Source organism: Poecilia mexicana, unplaced genomic scaffold (assembly GCF_051168715.1).
Source record: "Poecilia mexicana isolate PSO_F unplaced genomic scaffold, ASM5116871v1 scaffold_12, whole genome shotgun sequence".
NCBI classification, from domain to species: Eukaryota; Metazoa; Chordata; class Actinopteri; order Cyprinodontiformes; family Poeciliidae; genus Poecilia; species Poecilia mexicana.
Window position 1 is genome coordinate 24,009,441 of NW_028263381.1, and position 20,673 is coordinate 24,030,113.

General features: G+C 37.5%; 2 protein-coding genes and 2 non-coding genes across 5 annotated transcripts; 2 read left to right on the forward strand and 2 right to left on the reverse strand.

Moving 5' to 3' along the window:
• On the forward strand, positions 1-8,202 carry LOC106907517 (annexin A1-like). Of its 2 annotated transcripts, none has more exons than XM_014973271.2 (12): positions 1-224; positions 469-575; positions 1,083-1,188; positions 1,344-1,438; positions 2,545-2,658; positions 3,463-3,553; positions 4,386-4,522; positions 4,725-4,818; positions 5,527-5,622; positions 6,551-6,609; positions 7,877-7,999; positions 8,074-8,202. In XM_014973271.2, the coding sequence occupies exons 2-12, from the start codon at positions 507-509 to the stop codon at positions 8,128-8,130; spliced, it is 1,041 nt and encodes a 346-aa protein (XP_014828757.2). In that variant the 5' UTR covers positions 1-224; positions 469-506; the 3' UTR covers positions 8,131-8,202. The 2 variants fall into 2 exon arrangements, with proteins under 2 accessions (XP_014828757.2, XP_087867257.1); XM_088011131.1 differs by having other exon boundaries at positions 1,083-1,182.
• Positions 8,203-9,105: 903 nt separating this feature from the next.
• On the reverse strand, positions 9,106-9,177 carry trnaq-cug (transfer RNA glutamine (anticodon CUG)). The gene has a single exon. It is a non-coding gene; the product is annotated as a tRNA-Gln (tRNA).
• A 1,620-nt stretch (positions 9,178-10,797) lies between these two features.
• On the reverse strand, positions 10,798-10,869 carry trnaq-cug (transfer RNA glutamine (anticodon CUG)). The gene has a single exon. It is a non-coding gene; the product is annotated as a tRNA-Gln (tRNA).
• Positions 10,870-11,725: 856 nt separating this feature from the next.
• On the forward strand, positions 11,726-20,653 carry slc30a5 (solute carrier family 30 member 5). Its single transcript, XM_014973281.2, has 16 exons — positions 11,726-12,127; positions 12,443-12,565; positions 12,664-12,730; positions 13,370-13,455; positions 13,564-13,651; positions 14,525-14,615; positions 14,694-14,770; positions 15,153-15,323; positions 15,909-16,173; positions 16,246-16,454; positions 16,769-16,926; positions 17,690-17,819; positions 18,722-18,953; positions 19,023-19,249; positions 20,168-20,296; positions 20,393-20,653. The coding sequence occupies exons 1-16, from the start codon at positions 12,057-12,059 to the stop codon at positions 20,561-20,563; spliced, it is 2,295 nt and encodes a 764-aa protein (XP_014828767.2). The 5' UTR covers positions 11,726-12,056; the 3' UTR covers positions 20,564-20,653.
• Positions 20,654-20,673: the final 20 nt, after the last annotated feature.

The window sequence follows — 20,673 nt, forward strand, 5'->3', positions numbered from 1 at the left end:
CTTCTTTAATCATTTCTATGAGTCATAATCTGTTTGAGTTAAAGGGGTAAAAGGCTTAAAACTGAACAGGAGCGCCGTTACACCTGTCAGGGAGGTGATAGGAAAGCTGACAGGTGATTGGCTGATGCCGTTCAGGTACAACTAACTAGAAAAGGGTGGAGATGGGCGTGATCTGAATTCACTGCAACGTAGCTCTGATTGTCTGGACGAGCTTTGTGACTCTGGTAAGATCCTACATGTTTTAATCTCCCAGTTTTCTAAATTATTTTGTTTATGTTTGGAGTTTTTTGCGTTTGTTAGCTTAGCTTCCTGTCTTTGTTTCTCACCTGGGTGTAGGTAGTGATCTAATTATGAGTCAACGCCTCTTTGTTTCTTCTGTTTTTCCTTGTTTGATGGCTGAGATTCTTCTCCACATTTCTCTTGTGGCAACTAAATTACTTACAAATCTCCGATTTTTTCCCCCTGCAGTTTTGTCCATTGAAACGGGTTTTAAAAATCGAGTTAAAATGTCTCTTTTCAAGAAGTTCTTCAAAGGTATCATCCACAACAGAGACCCAAAAGATGAAACTGTCAAGGTGAGCATACAGATGCAGGTTGATGAACTTAGAATATCATCGAATCAAGTCCAATAATTCAGTACAAGAAGTGAAACATTTACATTAAGTACTCAAAATGTATCAATTTATGAAAACCCACTATTTGGTTCTCATAAAGTTAAAATATTACACAAGACTAGTCAAAATGTAAACTATGTTAAATAGTTTTAAACCACAAAATGTATTTTTGTAAGAAAAACAGGTAGCTTAGTGTGTTTTATGCAAGTATGGAAAGCTTAGTGGAAGAAATACCTGAGGTGTAAGTTATATTCATCACAATTGTTACAAACAAACAGCTGAAAATAGAATAATTTCATATACAATTCACTTTTTGAATTGAATTATTGTAATAAATCAGTGATAATCTATGTTGAAATGCGACTGATTTCTAAATCAAACACGTCCATTATCATTTCCTTGAACTCTGTTATGTTTTCAGCAGTATTTATAGTTTTGGTAATAATCTACTTTTGGTTGTTTGTGAAGGTGAAGGAGGAAACCAAACCAAAGTTCTACGGGACGGTTCCTCCGTATCCAAACTTCAATGCCAGCAGTGATGCATCGGTCCTTCAGAGTGCCATTGAAAATAAAAGTGTGTAATCAGAAATGTTCTTGTTTCTATGTTTTATATATAAAGGCTGTATTTTTAATAAGTTACTGAAAAACTTTATCTTTTAAAGTAATTTGAGGTTTTTATTAAGGTTTTAAAAATGAATATTTGGAATAGATGTATTTTTTCCTTTGTAGAAGTGGATGTGGATGTGATCGTTGCCATTCTTGTGAAGAGAAACAACGAGCAGAGGCAGAAAATTAAAGCCGTTTACGAATCGTCCTCTGGAAAAGTAAGTTGTTGCTGCATCCTCAGTGCACAAAGATGCGTAATCACAGATCCTTCCTCAGCAGCCGTCAAGGCGTCCTTCTTTTCCCCAGTTTTAAAGTAAAAACTGACATATTCTTTCTCAAGTTTCCTGGCAGTTTTCTGTTTACAAGAACAGAGGAGATTTCTGTTCTTATAAAAACCCCGGACAAAGTGAGCGACAGATTACAGTTTTAAATAACTTAAAATGGTTGCATAGATATGCTTTTAAAATTATAAATTCAATACAAATTTAATTTAATGAAATGTAGATTTAACTGAATAATAAGAAAGTTCAGCAAGATTTTTCATCTTATTTTAAATCATTGAGACACAGAACACAGAATACTACAATAACACCACCATAACATGGTGGCTTTCATGTTATGTAATGAAAGCCACCAGGGGTTTTACTAATAATGTCTTACAATAACATATTATATAAATACATTAAATAGGGAACCTTTACTGGCTTTAGTATTGGTGGAATTTCTAATATTTTTGTTCAACCTTTTTCTTTTTCTAAAATGGAAACAAGTTTTTTTATAAGCGTATTTGTGAATTGGCTGAGTATATAATAAAATTAAAAATATAGAATTGTTTTTATTAGATATTGGGTGTCAATGAAGCCAAATGATACATGTTCAAAGCAAACGCAGAGATCCAGTTACATTTTTTGGAGCTTTTTGCTAGCTTGTGTTTACCCTCGTCACGGTTGCTAGGCAACGGAGCATTCCTGAGGATAAGGGCGGGAATACATCTGACAGCTAGACCGTCCATTTTGACAGCCACTCTCTTCCAGTTGTCTTATTTTGTTGTCAGATTTGATATTGTGAGATTTTATTTGTATACAGGTAAATGTGTTGTATGCTTTTCAGTACTTTTAAAAGGTGAATTTGAAGAAAAGTTAAGTTAAATACAGTTTTAAATGTCACCACCAGAGGGTGCTAAATTCTGCTAATGGGACTTTTAATGAAACTGCAGGTGCATCTCAGTAACTTCACCATGAAGTTTATTTTAGTAATTCAGGTTCAAAAGTGAAAAGTAATTAAATAAATCTAAAGCTGCAGACCTTTGATGTTGTTTTTTCAGAATCTGGTTAAATCCCTGAAGTCGGTCCTCAGGTCAGATTCGGAGGACGTGATTCTGGCTCTGCTTATGCCTCCAGCTCACTTCGATGCCTTCCTGCTCAGGAGAGCCACCAAGGTAAACCGGTACAGATTTACAATCTTAACTGTGATCAAGATGAAAAATACTGAATCGTTTGTATCTGTAGTACGAATAAAACAAGTTTAAAATGCCACTATTCATAAATATTAACATAAAAGATGCACTTTTGTTCTATTTTCAGTACCAGAATGAAAATATTAATATTTAAAATTAATTCACATAGATTGTCTAGAAGTAGGGATTATGTAGAAAAAGAAGCTCTTAGGGTAATACGTCAGATTTTGGTACCAGACCACCTGCAACAAAATGGTGAAAAGATGCTTTAAGTTTGGTGCAACATTTGGTGCTTTTTACCTTTTGGGGGGAATTTAGTTTAAATGATGGTCCTCTCTCTCTCTTGTTGTGCTGTTCATACTGCAAAAATATAAAACCTCACCTTTGGTCTAGATTTTCACACAAATATCTTAGTGCACTCTAAATACTAACTCACAGGTAATTTCTCAGAAAAATAGGAGCTTGTATTAAAGAAAATAATTCCTTAATATTGATGAAAATATTTTAGTTCTATTGGCAGATAATTTCACTTATAACAAGTCTTTTTTTAAATTTATTTGAAACAATTAAAAACAAAAATTCTCCATCTGCATCAACCACCATGTGCTGGCAGGACAATCTAGTGTAATTTTTTAATTGTGGTCGGGTTGTTGGGGGTGGGGGAGCACACAAAATCAGCCCCGGGGCCACATATGGCCCCAGGCCGCACTTTGGACACCCCTGTGTTTTAGGATCAACGTTGCTGTGCGTTGCTGATGAATGTCTTCTTCCTGTTTGTTGCCACAGGGTCAGGGAACAGACGAGGACGTCCTCGTCGAGGTTCTGGCGACGAGATCCTACGCAGAAATTCAAGAAATAAAGAAAGTCTTCAAACAAGGTTTTTAGGATATCCTCAGTTTATACGCAGTTATAATACTTAATACTTGAAGTTGTAATACTTAAATATCGGTGATATTTACTGAAGTACTTACTGCCAAACTAGCAAAGTTAGCTTAGCCAATGTAGCTTTTGTCTGCTAGCTAACACAAACATGTAGCCTATGTGTTTGTTACTACATGTTCTTACTCTGCCAGTAATCATAACCTCGTTATTCACTTAAAGACTTTGAGTCTTTTATTAATCTGTTTAAACGTTGAATGTATGTGTCCATTGATTCCAGGTGAAGCTCCTGGGTGATTTACGAACTCTTTGTTTACTACATAATAGTATGAGATCAGAACACTGCGAAAACACAAAGTCTTATCAAGTAATTTTGTTCTAATTTATAACAAGTAGCTTGCAATTAACTTTTCAGAAACATACAGGAGCTTGTTTTAAGTAATTAATAAAGAGAAAACTATACTATTTCCACTGGTAAATTATTTTACTTACATGGAAAAAATGTTTTGTTGTAAGTTAAACTAGAACTTTTTAAAAAAATCAATATTAAGGAATTGTTTACTTAAAACAAACTCCTATATCTTGCTGAATTTGTTAATTGTAAGTTAGTTTTGTCTTATTTTAAGTGTAATAAAATACGTACCAAAAATACTTGTTAAGTTTTTGTGTTTTGCAGTGATGAAGCTCCGTCTCATGCAGGTCGATCCCGACAGCAGCCATTTTGTTCATGTATCTTTCTCATTGGTCAAGACTGTCCACATATTTTATTTTTGTTGGTCCTGAAGCCGTCTGTTCAGTTTAAAATGTTTTGACCTGAATTTTGTGGTCAGAGTACCAGAAGGAGCTGGAGGAGGTGATTAAGGATGAGACCAGCGGTGACTTCACCGCGGCGCTGCTGGCCATGCTCAACACCAAGCGAGACCAGAACACTGTGGTCGACATGGAGCTGGCCAGAAAGGACGCCAAGGTAGAAATTAAGCTAAGAAACCCAAATATGAGTCATTCAAGTTGGTTTATTTTGTGATTTTTCTTTATTTTTATTGTTTTGATTGGTGTACAAGTATTAAAATAACCATAAGTTCATGTGTTGAAGATGATATTCTAATATTTAAGTATTTCTGCTTTTATCAGGCGACTAAATGTCCTCATTTTATTTTTGTCTTGTCCAGATTTTGTTTGAAGCAGGCGAAGGCATCGGCAAAGCAAACGTGTCGACCTTCATCAACATCCTGACCACGCGCAGCGGCCCGCAGCTCTCTAAAAGTGAGTGACAGAAATGAGTCAGTTGTTGGGTTTCACTCCAACGTGACGATACACCTGGACAAACAGGTGGAGCAGCGCTGACAGGTGACCGGGTCACACCTGGGCGCCAAACAGAAGACCGGCTGGGGAATATTCACTGACCTGAACAAGTTATAAGGATTTGAGATGATGTTGAGTTTTAATCATAAAGAAAGCATTCAGGCCACTGGGAGACAGGGGGGTAAATGTTTCTGAGATTAAATTTAGGATTCTGATATTTTCATGAAAAAAGTCTAAATTCTGCTAAAAAGTTTGAATTAATATTTTCATAAAGTCTGAATTCTTGGAAAAAATTTAATTGTGAGATTAATGGTGAGAATTCTGGGAAAATTTTGAATTCTGAGATGAAAGTTGAAATTCTGATATTTAAAAAGAGTTAGAATTGTGTTTTCTCCCCCCCCCCCAAAAAAAAAAAAAAAAATTCTGGATTCAAAGAAAAAATTAACTTATGAGGAAATACGGCATTTTTTATATTAAAGTTAGAACTGTGAGACTGGAAGTAGAATTTTTGACATTTTCAGAAAAAAATTTAAAATAAGTCAACTTCCTGTTTTTCCTCATTAATAGAATATCTTCAGCTTTTTAGCAGGAATATATTTAAAAACAGATCATATATTCAGTCCAGTCGTTCAAACATAAAATGAAAGTTCTGTTTGTGTTTCCTGCCAGCGTTCCAGCATTATGCTGCCATCAGCGACCTGACGCTGCCGAAAGCCCTGCAGATGGAGCTGAAGGGAGACATCGAGGACTGCCTCATCGACATCGGTAACCAAAACACGTTACTCTGGACCAGAAAGCACCTCAGATTATCATGATAAACAACAGTACTGCCATTATTACACCATTACCCACTAATAGTATGATTAGTAATGGCTTACTAACACACTGAAATATAAAAAAAATCCTTAATTTCTAAAGAAAATTTAATACTGCAACTCAAACATTTAAAATATTAGAATTCTGTATCTCACTTGTTGAATTTGTGAAAAAGAAAAACAATGAACTGCTCCCTCTAGTGGGGGTTCTAGATGTGGCAGCTCCTTATAAATCCAACAATTTACATCCAAATCAAATTTACGACTTTTCAGTCTCAGAAATCTTTTTTTTTTTTCGTTTTCGGGGTTTTTTTTTTTGTTTTTTTTTTTTACATTTCTGAGGTTAATCTCAAATATCTGAGTTTTTTTTCCTAGAAAATGTTTGACTTTTTTTTTTCTTTTACTCATACTTGAGTCAAAACTGAGCTTGTCTCAAATTTCTGAAATTAATAAAAAAAATTGACTTTTCAAATTCAAATTTCATCATTTTTTAAAGAAAATTTCTGGGATTAACCTTAAAATTTCAAGTTGTTTTCTATAAAATGTTTGACTCTTGGAGCTCAAAAAATGTGTTTTGTTTTTTGTTTGGCAGAACTGTTCTCACATTTTATTATTTATCTACAGTGGCTCTAACATGTTGTTTTACTCTTATAATTGCATCCCAAACTGAACAGAAGATTGTTTATTTTCTGTTCAGTTTGAGCTCAGCACCATCCAGCTGGTTTAAATGTTTAACACCTTTTTGTTCATCTTAAAAAAGTTTTGGCAGATTGAGCTGAACCCTGAAGCTCCACAGCTGGGAGACACAGAAACATCTGGACTCTGTTATTTTTAGTCTGTGGCGGCGTTTTTATTTCTGTTTCCTCTTTCATTTCCAGTGAAATGCGCCTGGAACACACCAGCTTTCTTTGCTGAGAAACTCAATCGGGCCATGAAGGTGAGTGAACACACTCCTAATCTCACTAATAACATGGTTAGAATAGGGATTTTTCTGGATTAGGACGGCTACAGTGTTCATATTTTACCCTGTTTTAATAAACTCCTTAGGTTAGAGTGATATGGAAAGCTGTTTTAACATAAAATCAGTTTTGTCTGTCTGTAATTAAATTCCAGATGTGTAAAAAATAGTTTTGTATGATGGCGTATTAATACCAGTGTAGATAGAAAAAAGAAAGAGTACAATTCTGCCAAATAAGCTCAGAAAGTTTTATATAATCTCAGGAATGTTCTAGAAAAAAAAAGTTTACATTTCTGAGATTGAAAAGTCAAACATTTTCTACAAAAATTCTAATTTTGAGTTTTATCTCAGAAAATTGCTAGAAAAACCTTTGAAATTTTTGAGTTTGTGAAGTTCAAAATGTGCTAGAAAAATTCACATTTTGAGATGAATCTAAAAAATTTAGAAATTTCAGAAAGTTAAGATTAAAATTAAATTTAATCTGATACATTTTCTAGAAAAATGGGAAATTTCTGAGGCTAAAAAGTTGAAAATTTGCTAAAAAAAAAATTAACTTTCAGTTTAATCTCAGAAAATTTCAAGAAAAATTTTTTGGAAATGTCTGAGTTTGGAAAATTTGCTAGAAAAAAATCTGAAATTTTGTATTTAATCTTAGAAATTTTGTAGAAAAAAAGAAATTGCTGAATTTGAAAATTCAAAACTTTGTTGAGCCCCCCCTGGCCCCTGACATTTTTAGATTTATCTCAGAAATTTTCTAGAAAAAAATAGGACATTTCTGAGTTTGAAAAGTTGAACATTTTAAACTTTTGACAATAAAATCACTTACAGCATGATTTTTCTCCATGTTATAAGTAAAATAATCTGCCAGTGAAACTAGAACTTTTAAAAAAATCAATATTAAGAAATTGACTTAAAACAAGCTCCTATATCTTGATCAAAAGTTAGTTGTCTTATTGTTTTTGTCTTATTTAAAGTGTACTAAGACATATACACTGTAAACTAAACCAAAAATACTTGGTAAGATTTTGAGTTTTTGCAGTGTAAAAAGTAACTTTTGGCAAACTGTATTTCTAAGATTAACTGTCTTTTATGCAACATACAGTTTTTGTTAGAATAACCATACATGATATTTTATGACTGAACTAAGTTTGATCCATGAAAAGGAATCGGAATTTCCAACTATAATTGGAGTAAATTACAGTTTTTGGTAGTTTTGGTCCATTTGGTCCATTTTCTGTCTTACCAGGGTCACGGTACGCGTGATGAGGCTCTGATCCGGATCCTGGTGAGCCGCTCCGAGGTCGACCTGCAGAAGGTCGTGGAGGAATACCGGGCAATGTTTGAGAAAACCCTACATGAAGACGTCATGGTAAAATGCGTTTCCCAAACTGTTCCTATGTTTACATCTCAAACCACGTCAATAATGTTTCTGTTTTTCAACAGAATGACACCAAAGGACATTATCAGAAAGTTCTGCTTGCGTTGTGCGGACCGAAATGAGAACCTGAATACCTCTGAGGAAGCCAAAAATCAGTCAAATTCATGTTTTAATAAAGCCACTCCTTCCACTTATATCTCTTTGTTTTACTGTTGCTTGTAGAATTTGAGGTAATGTGTGCTTAAATGTCTGATCCAACATTTAAACATTTAAATGTCCTGCAGGAAGGACATTTTATTGCTTATACTGAGATTAACTGACACAAACTCAATTTAAAAAATACCTTACAAAAGTTTGTAAGGTAGGTTAGCTCAGGAAGTTAAGAGCGTAGCACTGGCAACACTCTGGTCATGGGTTCAAACACCATAGTCCTTCAGACAATCAACTTCAAAATATAAAAAGGGTGAAAAATAAAATCCACACTTCAAAATACAAAAAGGGTGAAAAATAAAATTAACACTTCAAAATATAAAAAGGGTGAAAAATAAAATTAACACTTCTAAATATAAAAAGGGTGAAAAACACATTCAACACTTTAAAATGCAAATGGCTCTGAAATACAATAAACACTTGAAAATACAAAATCTCTGGAAAATAAATTATACATGTTGATTTTGAAAAATAATAGAATAGAAACACTTTTCTCAAATTCCTTGTGTTAAGATTATGTAAGTTGTTCTTTAATCCATGGAAGCTCATCATTATCTTAATTATTATTAGTGTGGTGCTAATAATCCTGAGGTCATGGGTTTAATCCCCATGCTGGCCAGTTGAAACATAAAGTGTTTCAGACAATTAAGACTACAAAGTGACAAAAGGATTTAAGTTAAACCATTTCACATACTTATTAAAAAAACCTTAGAATACCAGCACTTTTTATTGTGGTAAGATCATGTACGCTTTTCTTAAATCCATGAAAACTCAGTAACTTGGTGAACAAACTGTCAAACTTATACTTGTGCCTAATTTCACATTATAGTCCATAAAATAAGCCTGGGATCAAAAAATGTATAGAAGATATCAGGAACAGAGACAAATGGTTCTACTGAGACTTGAACTCAGATCACTGGATTCAGAGTCCAGAGTGCTAACCATTACACCATAGAACCACCAAGTGGCATTTTGAGTAAAGTAGCCTCGATTTCAAAGATGCCTAAAATGAAGATTGGCAAATGAACAATCACGAAAACGCAAGACTCTTGCTGTCTCACTACAACCTGTGAGAAGGACAACATACACAATCTGTTTCTGACCAGAGACCTTTTGCGTGTTAAGCAAACATGATAACCACTACACTACAGAAACTGAACTTTTGTTCTTTGTCTCAGTTTGAGGTTCCAAATTTGTAGATGTCAGATGCAATGCATCAAGTTTCCACAGAGGTTTGGACTCAGATGCCTGGATTCAGAGGACAGACAGGTACACCATAGAAGCCTTGCTGACCTTTAACCACCTCGATGAAGACCACATTGCGTATGGCCGGTTAGCTCAGCCAGTCAGAGCAAGATGTTCATAATGCCAAGGTTGTGGGTTCCATCCCCATACTGCCCAATCAGACAATCAAAATGAAAAAGGGTGGTAAATGAAAAACAACATTTCAGTATTACAAAAGGTTGACAGGTAAAATCAATACTTAAAAATATTTTAAACTTAAATCAATATTTCAAAATGCAAGAAAGCTGGAAAATATACCTCTACAAATGTTGATTTTGAAAAAAAAAATAGAATATGAGGACATTTTTTTCAAATCTTCATTGTGGTAAGATCATGTAAGTTTTTCTTAAATCCATTGAAACGTAACATTCTGTGTGACTGTTTAGCTCAGCAGGTTAGAGCATCGTGTTGGCAACGCTGAGGTCATGGGTTCAATTCCCATACTGGCTTGTTGAAATATAACTTGATTAAGCCTAGTTGACTTCAAAGTGGTGTGAGGATTTAAGGTAAACTGTTTCTTACATTGATTTTGAAAAACAGGAACATGAACACATTTATCAAATCTTTATTGTGGTAAAATCATGTGAGTTCTTCTTAAATCCATGGAAACTCAAAAGTTTGTAAGGTAGGTTAGCTCAGGAGGTTAGAGCGTAGCACTGGTAACACTCTGGTCATGGGTTCAAACCCCATAAAGTCTTTCAGACAATCAACACTTCAAAAATACAAAAAGGGTGAAAAATAAAATCAACACTTCACAATATAAAAAGGGTGAAAAATAAAATTCACACTTCAAAATACAAAAAGGGTGAAAAATAAAATTAACACTTCAAAATATAAAAAGGGTGAAAAATAAAATTAACACTTCTAAATATAAAAAGGGTGAAAACCACATTCAACACTTTAAAATGCAAATGGCTCTGAAATACAATAAACACTTGAAAATACAAAATCTCTGGAAAATAAATTATACATGTTGATTTTGAAAAATAATAGAATAGAAACACTTTTCTCAAATTCCTTGTGTTAAGATTATGTAAGTTGTTCTTTAATCCATGGAAGCTCATCATTATCTTAATTATTATTAGTGTGGTGCTAATAATCCTGAGGTCATGGGTTTAATCCCCATGCTGGCCAGTTGAAACATAAAGTGTTTCAGACAATTAAGACTACAAAGTGACAAAAGGACTTAAGTGAACAAACTGTCAGACTTATACTTGTGCCTAATTTCACATTACAGTCCATAAACTAAGCCTGGGAACAAAAAATGTATAGAAGATATCAGGAACAGAGACCAATGGTTCTACTGAGACTTGAACTCAGATCACTGGATTCAGAGTCCAGAGTGCTAACCATTACACCATAGAACCGCCAAGTGGTGTTTTGAGTAAAGTAGCCTCGATTTCAAAGATGCCTGAAGTGAAGTCGATTGGCAAATTATCACAAAAGCAGAAGACTCTTGTTGTCTCACTACACCCTGTGAGAAGGACAACATACACAAGCTGTTTCCAACTGGTTTCGAACCAGAGACCTTTTGCATGTTTAGCAATTGTGATAACCATTACACTACAGAAACTGAACTTTTGTTCATTGTTTCAGTTTGAGGTTCAAAATTTGTAAATGTCAGATGCAATGCATCAAGTTTCCACAGAGGCTTGCACTCAGATGCCTGGATTCAGAGGACAGACCGCTGCACCATAGAAGCCTTGCTGACCTTTAACCACCTCGATGAGATGACTGCATTGCGTATGGCCGGTTAGCTCAGCCAGTCAGAGCGAGATGTTCATAATGCCAAGGTTGTGGGTTCCATCCCCATACTGCCCAATCAGACAATCAAAATGAAAAAGTGTGGTAAATGAAAACCAACATTTTAGTATTACAAAAGGTTGACAAATAAAATCAGTAATTAAAAATAGAAAAATGTTTTAAAATTAAATCAACATTTCAAAATGCAAGAAAGCAGGAAAATATACCTCTACAAATGTTGATTTTGAAAAAAATTAGAATATGAGGACATTTTAATCAAATCTTCATTGTGGTAAGATCATGTAAGTTTTTCTTAAATCCATTGAAACTTAACATTCTGTGTGGCTGTTTAGCTCAGCAGGTTAGAGCATATTGCTGGTAACGCTGAGGTCCTGTTTTGATACAGGAAATATTTTCAGAGTGAGACCTCTTGCCTCTCCGCAGATCTGCGCAACATCAAGGGTCACGAGGTCTGTTACGTGACGTAAACTGTGTGTCGTATGCGGAAGCGTCAGGGCTTTACGGACGGTTCGGGTAGTTCTTCTCCTTTTCTGACTTTTATCGTTTATTATCGTCATTTTGAAAGAGAGCGGGTTTATTTTCAGGCTCTAACAAAGCGTTCAGATGCGTTTCGGTGACATCCGGCGGCCACAGAGGACGTGACGGCGCTACAAACGGCAGAATGAACCGAGCCAGAGGAGGCCTTGTTGTTTACTGCAGCGGTAAATGAGCGCCGCTACGAAGGTTTTATTTCTCCACTAAAAGTGATGGTGAGGATACTGGGAACATAAATACACTGCTACCGGTCAACATGGAGGATAAATACAGCAGCAACGTTTTATCGGGAGGGAAACTGGGGATGGTGGAAGTCCCTGATTCAAGGTAACATCTGTTCTGGTTAACTTTTATTTTTATTCAGTTCATTTGAATACATTTTTTATTTCCTGACTCATTTTGGTCTGTTTTAGATCTGTTAGGATTACCAAAGCTATTTATTTTTCCTTGACGACAGGTTAATTTGATTGAAATTCAGAAGTTTGCATACGTTTCTGATGGGAGATAAATTAACTTTACCTCTGAATTTTTCGTCTTTTTGAAGTACTAAACACTTAGAATGGTTTTTGAAACAGTTTATTTATCAAACCTTATCCTTTTAGTTTCCACTTATGTGATTTATGCTGTTTTTCCTTTCTGCAGGTTAACCAGATACATTGTTCTGCTGATCCTCTCAAAGATCCTGAAAGCTTTAGGTATTTTTGAATCGTATGATATCCTCAAAGTCGTTCATATAGTTCAGTTCATCTTCATATTAAAGTTAGGGTGAGTATTTATTCTCCTCTGATCCGTTCTGATTCATTTTTGGATGGTTTAGTATTTATTTTATATTGATAACATGAATGTTTTTGTTTGTTTTGTAGGAGTGCTGTTATACTGCTAGTCTTTCAAAAACCATTTTCTTCTGGAAAAGCCGTCTCAAAGCGACAGGTTTGTTGGACTCTCATTTTATTACTTTTTTTATTTGCACTAGTAAACATCTAAAAAGTGTGGCAGGCATATGTAGTCGGCCTCTATTGATTTGTATTTTGTAGATCTTCATCTAGAGATGTAAAATTGCACCAACAACAATTTTCAACAATTACTTTTTTATAAAGTAACTCCCTCTTGGATTTTGGGATAGATTTTGTAAAAAAAAAAAAAATTGGAATTAAACGTCAATAGTTTCGTGGTGCTACTTTTGAATTTTTGTGACAATTTTCCCTCTTTAAACCACGTAAAAAAATCTACATATAGAAGAAAATGGATGAGGAAAAAATCAAGGAAGGCTGATTTAGCTGTAGTAAAACAGAAAATACTGCCACCTGCAGGTTGGAGGTAGAATCACTTCAAGTATTTTTCACAATTTTCACAGAAGTTTTTAACTTATAATATGGGGAAAATGTCTTGTTTAATTAACAGATTATTTGGCTTTTAACTAGAACTTTTTCATCAGTATTAAGAAATTATTAACTTAAAGCAAATTTCTATTTCCTGTTGAAAAGTTACTTGTTAGTTTTGCACTAGAAACTTATAAAGATGAAGCTGCTGTGATGAATCAACCTGTTTTTCTTTCTGTGTCTGTTTTAGTGGATAAAGTTGGTTAAACATGCTGTTTTCAGCTGCGTTATTTCCCTCCTGGGCTTCTTTGGTCTCACCCTCTGTGGACCTTTGAGGTAAATGTTTACATTATTTTAGTATAATCTCATTGTTTTTCCTAATTGCAACAGTTATGATTATTTATCTCCTAAGATGCATTTTTGAAATCATTCTTTATTTTTCAGGACTTTGCTGCTTTTCGAGCACAGTGACGTTGTGGTCGTCGCTCTGCTTGGCGTTCTCTTCACCAGCTCAGGAGGCGGACCGTCCAAGGTTTCTCTTTATTTAGTTTGATTTTATTTTTGTTTATTTTTACCTTTGCACAATAGCAGCTAAAGATTGAGATTTTGAATGATGTTATTCACCCAAGAAGTTTGTTTTTGATTAGAAATGAGTCGGACATCTCTTAAACATTACAATGAACAAGGAGAGCTAACTTGGAAATGATAATTTAGTCAGAATAACGTTTATCAAGGACCTTCTGATTATTAATCGATTAATTCTAAAATTAATCAACTGGTCAGGCTTCCTACACTGTACTGATGCTAAATCTTGAAGAAAGAGTTGAGCTTCTCAAATGTCTGCCAGAAAGTGCCAATTTTTAAATTTGATTAATTAATTGTCAGTGTAATCAATAGAATAATCAATTGTTATTGGAGCCCTAAATTACGCAAATAGGCACAATTTCAAGAGAATAGTTAGTGATGCGACAAAAAGTTATACCAATAAAGTCGGTATAACTTAGAATAAAGTCGTAAAACATCACGTGGGACAAAAAGTCGTAGTAACACGAGAAGAAAGTCAGAAAACAAAAATAATTCTTGTTTTAATACTCTGTGGCTGATGAATGCCATATTTTGAACATTTATTTATGTATTTATTTTTTAATCTTATTTTTTTAAGTTAAATGGACCCGGTAGAACACAGCTTGAAGCGCCCTCTAAGGGCCAGATATGACACTGGATGTGCAGCTCTGATCGGATCCAGGTACCTGAACCGGTTCAGGTACCTGAACCGGTTCAGGTACCTGAACGGTTCTGGTACCTGAACCGGTCCTGGTACCTGAACCAGAACTGGTACCTGAACCGGTTCTGGTACCTGAACCGGTTCTGGTACCTGAGCAGGTTTTTCTGTGGCTTCCTGCAGACCAGAGGAGCAGCTTTCTTCATCATCGCTGTGATCTGCCTCCTGCTCTTCGATAACGACCATCTGATGGCCAAGATGGGAGATCATCACCGTATCCTTTCATCCAGAGTTCTCATAGTTTTGGCTTCAGTTTGGTTCTGTTTGGGCCTTGACTGGAGCCGTAACGCAGCGGAGGGACACCATGACAGCGCGCTCACACACTTCCTGTACACGGCCATTTCTCTGCTAGGAGTCGCAGATCACAAGGTGAGTGAAGCTCCTTCTTCTTCTTCTTCTTCTTCTTCTTCTTCTTCTTCTTTACATAAAGTGCAGCACATTACTGTAAAAACCTTCCAGGTTGCTACAAGAATAGAAATTAGCATGTTAACCCCTCATGTTTCATATCAGCCACTTGAATTTCAGGAAGATCAAAATTTTTCAAGATGGCTGCCATTTCAAGCCTCTCAAAACAGTTAAATAATGAAATAAAATCCTATTCTAATGAACTTTATGTCACATCATATGTTTAGGACTTTATCTTATTTATAAAACTTTACATTAATACGTTTTTCAAAGTGATGGAACATGAAGTTGAGTCCTTGTATGTTGATTCTGAGGATGTTTGCGTTGTTCCCCCGCCCGCCTGCAGGGCGGCGTGGTTCTGCTGGTGGTGTCGCTCTGCCTGAAGGTCGGCTTCCACACGGCCTCCAGGAAGCTGTCGGTGGAGATCGGAGGAGCCAAGCGGCTCTACGCGCTCGACAACCTGCTGTCCGCCGCCGTGATGCTGCCCTGGGCCGCCGTCCTGACCGCCACCACCGAGGTGACGAGCCGGGAGAGTTAGGGGCGATCAAAGAAAGAGGAAGATGGAAAACATCCGTCCTTTCATAGTTTTCTTCCTTCATTTGTTATTTCCTTCTTTCCTTTCATCCTCCCTTCCTTTTTTATTTCCTTCCTTGCTTGTTCCTTTAATTCTTTTATCCTTCTTTCCTTCTGTTCTTTCTTCCATCCTTTAAATTCCAGTTTTTTCTTCCTTTTTTACATCGCTCCCTCCGTCTCTCATCCTTCCATTTCTCCTTTCGTTAATCCCTCGCTCCTTCCTTTCTCCCTGAATTTATTCATCCCTAAATCTTCTCATCCATCCTTTCTTTTAAGGAAAGGAATTTATTTGAACTGAAATAATTATTTTATATTTGAATTGAAAATCATCAGAGAAACAACAGAGACAAAAATCTGCATTTATTTATTGATATAAACAAGAATAAATATTCAGATTAAGATTTCCTAGATTTTATTTATAATTAGTTTATTTTTTTTAACACTCAGATTAGTTTAATCAAACCTACACAAATATTTCTAAACATAATTTTATGAAGTTTTTCCAAAATGTCTATATTTTGTTCTGCAGAGCAAAGTGGACTCCTGGTCTTCGCTCGTCGTTCCGTTTGCGATGATCATTTTCTCCGTCGTGATCCTGGAGTTTTACGTCGAATCCGTCTGCAGCGCCAAGATGGAGGCTCCTCGCTGCGCCCGCTACGGCGCCTTCGCCCTCTTCCCGGCCGCGCTGGCGCTGGCCAACTTCTGGACCGGCCCGCTGAGCCGACCGCCGCAGCTCGCCACTGAGCACGTTCTCTCCGGCGGAGTCATCGTCAGCGCCGTCTTCTTCGTCATGGGTGAGTGGTGAACGCAGGCGGAACGCCGACCGCGCCTCAGTTCATCCTCTGACCGCCGTTCTGCCCCCGCAGCCTCCAGCATCCTGACGGCGCCGTCCAAGAAGGGGCAGAAGGGGACGCTGGTGGGCTACTCGCCGGAGGGGACGCCGCTGTATAACTTCATGGGCGACGCGCTGCAGCACACGTCGCAGTCGCTGCCGCGCTTCATCAAGGATTCGCTCAAACAGATCCTGGAGGAGTACGACTCCCGGCAGATCTTCTACTTCCTGTGTCTCAACCTGGTGGGTCGACCAAAGACGACGAGACTCACCAGAAAATAAAAGATCGTAATGGTGCAAAGGTCAAGTAGCGCACCGTTAGGAGCCATTAAAGTCGTAAAGATGCGAGGCTGAAGTCAGAAACACAAAGATAAAGTCAAACGACCGAAGTTGAAATAATATGAGAATAATATGAGTTGCTAACAATGCTAATTTATTTTAGCTGCACCTGAATAAGGTTTAAAGTGTTTGACCTAAAGTTCACCTCCCTGCCTTCAGTTTGACTGTTACACCACTAAAATCACCATAGCAACCAGAGTTGTCCTGGTTTTCCGCAGGCCTTCACCTTCGTGGAGCTTTTCTACGGCGTCTGGACCAACAGCCTGGGTCTGATCTCTGACGGCTTCCACATGCTGTTCGACTGCTCCGCTCTGGTTCTGGGCCTGTTCGCTGCCCTCATGACCCGCTGGAAGGCCACCAGGATCTTCTCCTACGGGTAGAACCAGCGCCGCCGCCGTGCTACGGAGCCACATCAGGGCCATTATTGATAGGAAAAATAAAGAGAACATTTCTGCCAAAAAAAGCTCAGAAATTGTGAGATTGAGCTCAAATATTTTTTTTTGAAAAACTTGCAAAGTTTTAAGTCAAATATTTCCTAGAAAAAAAACAGTAATTTTGAGAAATTTTCTGAAGTTCCAAAAAATTTGAAAATATGCAACTTTTTGCATAATTCAGAGATTAATCTCAGAATTTTCGATTTGAAACTGAGAAATTTCCATATTGTTCTAATCAAATTTTTTGTCTTGCCTTTGGAGTGAGCTCAAAATTTCTGGAAATTTTCTAGCAAGTTTTGAGAACAGAAATTTCTGAGCTGCAACAGTCAAAAGATTGTTAGAAAAACAAGAACATTTCTCAGTTTGAACACTCAAATAATTCACTATAAATAAGAAAATTTCTGAACACCAGAAGTGGAAAATTTGGCAGAAACGTTGAGATTAATCTCAGAATTTTCAACTTGAAACTCAGAAATTTCCACATTTTTAATCATTTTTTTACTTGCATTTTTTTTTTACTTTCTAAGCTCAAATTTCCTTAGAAATTTCTGTAGGAAATTTCTGAGATTAATTTGAAATTAGTTTCTCTTTTTTATATATATATAAAGTTTAACTGTCAGAAATGACTCCTGTTCCTGTCTCGCGTGTCCCTTATGTTGTGCCGTAGTTTCAGGTCCGGTTTCTCCTGACTGTTTCGTCTTGCAGGTACGGCCGGGTTGAGATCCTGTCGGGTTTCATCAACGGCCTCTTCCTCATGGTCATCGCCTTCTTCGTGTTCATGGAGTCGGTCACCCGCCTGCTGGATCCTCCCAACATAAACACCGACATGCTGACCGTGAGTTTTCCCTCGTCACACGACGCTTTTATCTGGACAAGCTGGAAGCCAAAATAAACCGAGTCCGGAGTGAAAACAGTCGGGTTTGTTCTGGTTCTGGAAGAACTTTGTTGGATCAGCAAGTAAACGCAGTCGGGTGATTTAAGCTCCTCCAGATGTTTGACAGAAAATATTATTGTTGTTGTTAGCAAACAGGATTTAAAGAAGAGAAATCTGGGTCAGGATGGCCTTCAGATCAGAACCTGATCCGGTCCAAATGGAGCTCTGGTTTAAAGAGAAGCTTTATGAATGAATGAATATGTCAGAGTGAGAACAGTTGCTGTCGTTCATTTCCATCCACCAACACTATTTAACACGTTCTGCTCTGGATGAGGAAACAAACGGTTCTCAGATCAAACTGGTTTAATTGGACCTCAGATCTGAAGTTTCTCTGGATCAGGTTACAGGTCACTGCAACCCGCAAACAGCCAGAACGGCTTAAAGCTCAGAGACACAAACTACAGAAGACAATTAGAGCCACAAACTACGGAAGACAATTAGAGCCACTAAATCTACGGAAGACAATTAGAGCAAAAAAAAAAAAAAAATAGATTTCTGACTTTAATCTCAGAATTTGATTGTTCTTGAATTAACTTTTTTTTCCGCCTTACAAATTTGCCTTTTTTTTTTTTTTTTTTTTTTTCAGAATTTTGACTTTTTTTTTTTCCAAATTCTGACTGTAATCTCAAAATTGTAGCGTTTTTCTCACAATTTTGACGTTTTTTTTGTCATCCGATTTCTGTCTTTTGACTCCAGAAGATGAAAGTCAGAGTTCTGAGAAAAGGACAGATTTATTTATTGTTTTCAGTGACTCTGCTCCTCGTTCATCTGAAACGCCGTTTGGTACTTTGTCGTTTCTGCAGCCAGTGTCCGTCGGCGGTCTGCTGGTCAACCTGGTGGGAATCTGCGCCTTTAGCCACGCCCACTCCCACGGCGGGAAAAGCTGCTCCTCTAACGACCACGGACACTCACATCATGGCCACTCCCATGGCGAGCACAGTCACGCCCATGGCGGCCATGGTCACGCCCACTCCAGCCATGGCCACGCCCACTCCCACGGCTCGGGCAGCAGAGGAATGAACGCCAACATGCGAGGTTTGTCGCTGCGGCACAGAGAAGTTCGTGGAAACGCGATAATCCCCTGAACTGGTTTTCTCCTTCCAGGAGTTTTCCTCCACGTTCTGGCCGACACGCTGGGCAGCGTCGGCGTCATCATCTCCACCATCCTCATCCGGCAGTTCGGCTGGCTCATCGCCGATCCCATTTGCTCGCTCTTCATCGCCACGCTCATTTTTCTGAGCGTCATCCCGCTGCTGAAGGACGCCTGCGAGGTTCTCCTCCTGCGGACTCCTCCGGAACAAGAGAAGGAGCTGAACAGCGCGCTGGAGAAGGTGACGAGGCCCAGATCCTCACCAACCAAAGTTTAAGATTAAAGCAACAAAATTAGAGTTTCCAACACATCATCTCAGCTGAAAGAAAAAACTGGAGTTAATTCTGCTAGGATTATATGATGGTGGGCATAATGCTAGCAGTAGATGTGAAGTAAAAGCTAGCTGTGCTAACCCCAAAGCACCATTTATAACCATTAGCTCTGCTAATGCTAAAGCACTAAAACTGCATGGTATTGATTAAGGGCTAACAAACAAGGTCTACACCAACATGGTGTTTAGGGTAAGCTAACGCTAAAGTGCTACATCAATGTGGTAGTTAGCTGGAGCTAACGGTAAAGTGTGAAACCAATGCAGTATTTAGGATAAGTTAATAATAAAGTGCTATGTCGGCATGGTATTTAGCAGAAGCTAACAAAAAGCGCTACACTAACATAGTATTTAGTGGAAACTAATACAATACTAAAATGTTATTTCCCGTAAACTAATGCTACAGTGCTATAACAGCTTGTTATTAAGCGGTAGCTATTGCTAAATTGTTGTACCAAGATGGTATTAAACAGAAAGTAATGCTAAACCAACTAGATTATTTTCGAAAAGCTAATGCTTAAGCGCTATATTAACATGGTATTTAGCAGGAGCTAGCAAAAAAGCGCCACAATAACATTGTATGTAGTGGAAGCTAATGCTATTCCAGCATGTTATTTACCGTAAACTAAAGTTACAGCACGATATGAAAATGGTATTTAGCAAAAGCTAACCCCAAAGCGCTATACCAGCATGTTTTATGTGGAGGCTAATGCTCAAGGTATTAAGCGGAAAGTAGCACTATGTGCTAAACCAACGTGGTATTTAGAAGAAGCTAATGCTAAAACACTTTACCAACGTGGTAATTAGCATGGTTTCTTCAATTATTTTCAGATTGAGAAGATTGAAGGAGTTCTGTCGTACAGAGACCCTCACTTCTGGAGGCATTCGGCCAACGTGATCGCTGGGACCGTCCACCTGCAGGTCATGTCAGACGTGGTGGAACAGCGGATCATCCAGCAGGTCGGCTCAGACCAGCTTCCCACCACAGCTTTGATTATTATCACAGATTATATTGTGCAACGTGGTTATCTGACTGTTTCATCTCCACGTCTCCAGGTGACGGCCATCTTGAAAGACGCCGGTGTGAACAATCTGTCGGTCCAGGTGGAAAAGGAGGCGTACTTCCAGCACATGTCTGGACTCAGCACCGGCTTCCAGGACGTTCTGGCAATGACGCAGCAGATGGCGTCCATGAAATACCCGAACGACGGGACGCTCATCATGTAGCGCCGCCTAAAGACTCAAGGAAAAACCCTACAGATGTACAGTTTGTGTAATAAATCTGAATATGATGGTTTCATATTCTTGTTCTGACGATTCCTGCACGTTTTATTTCA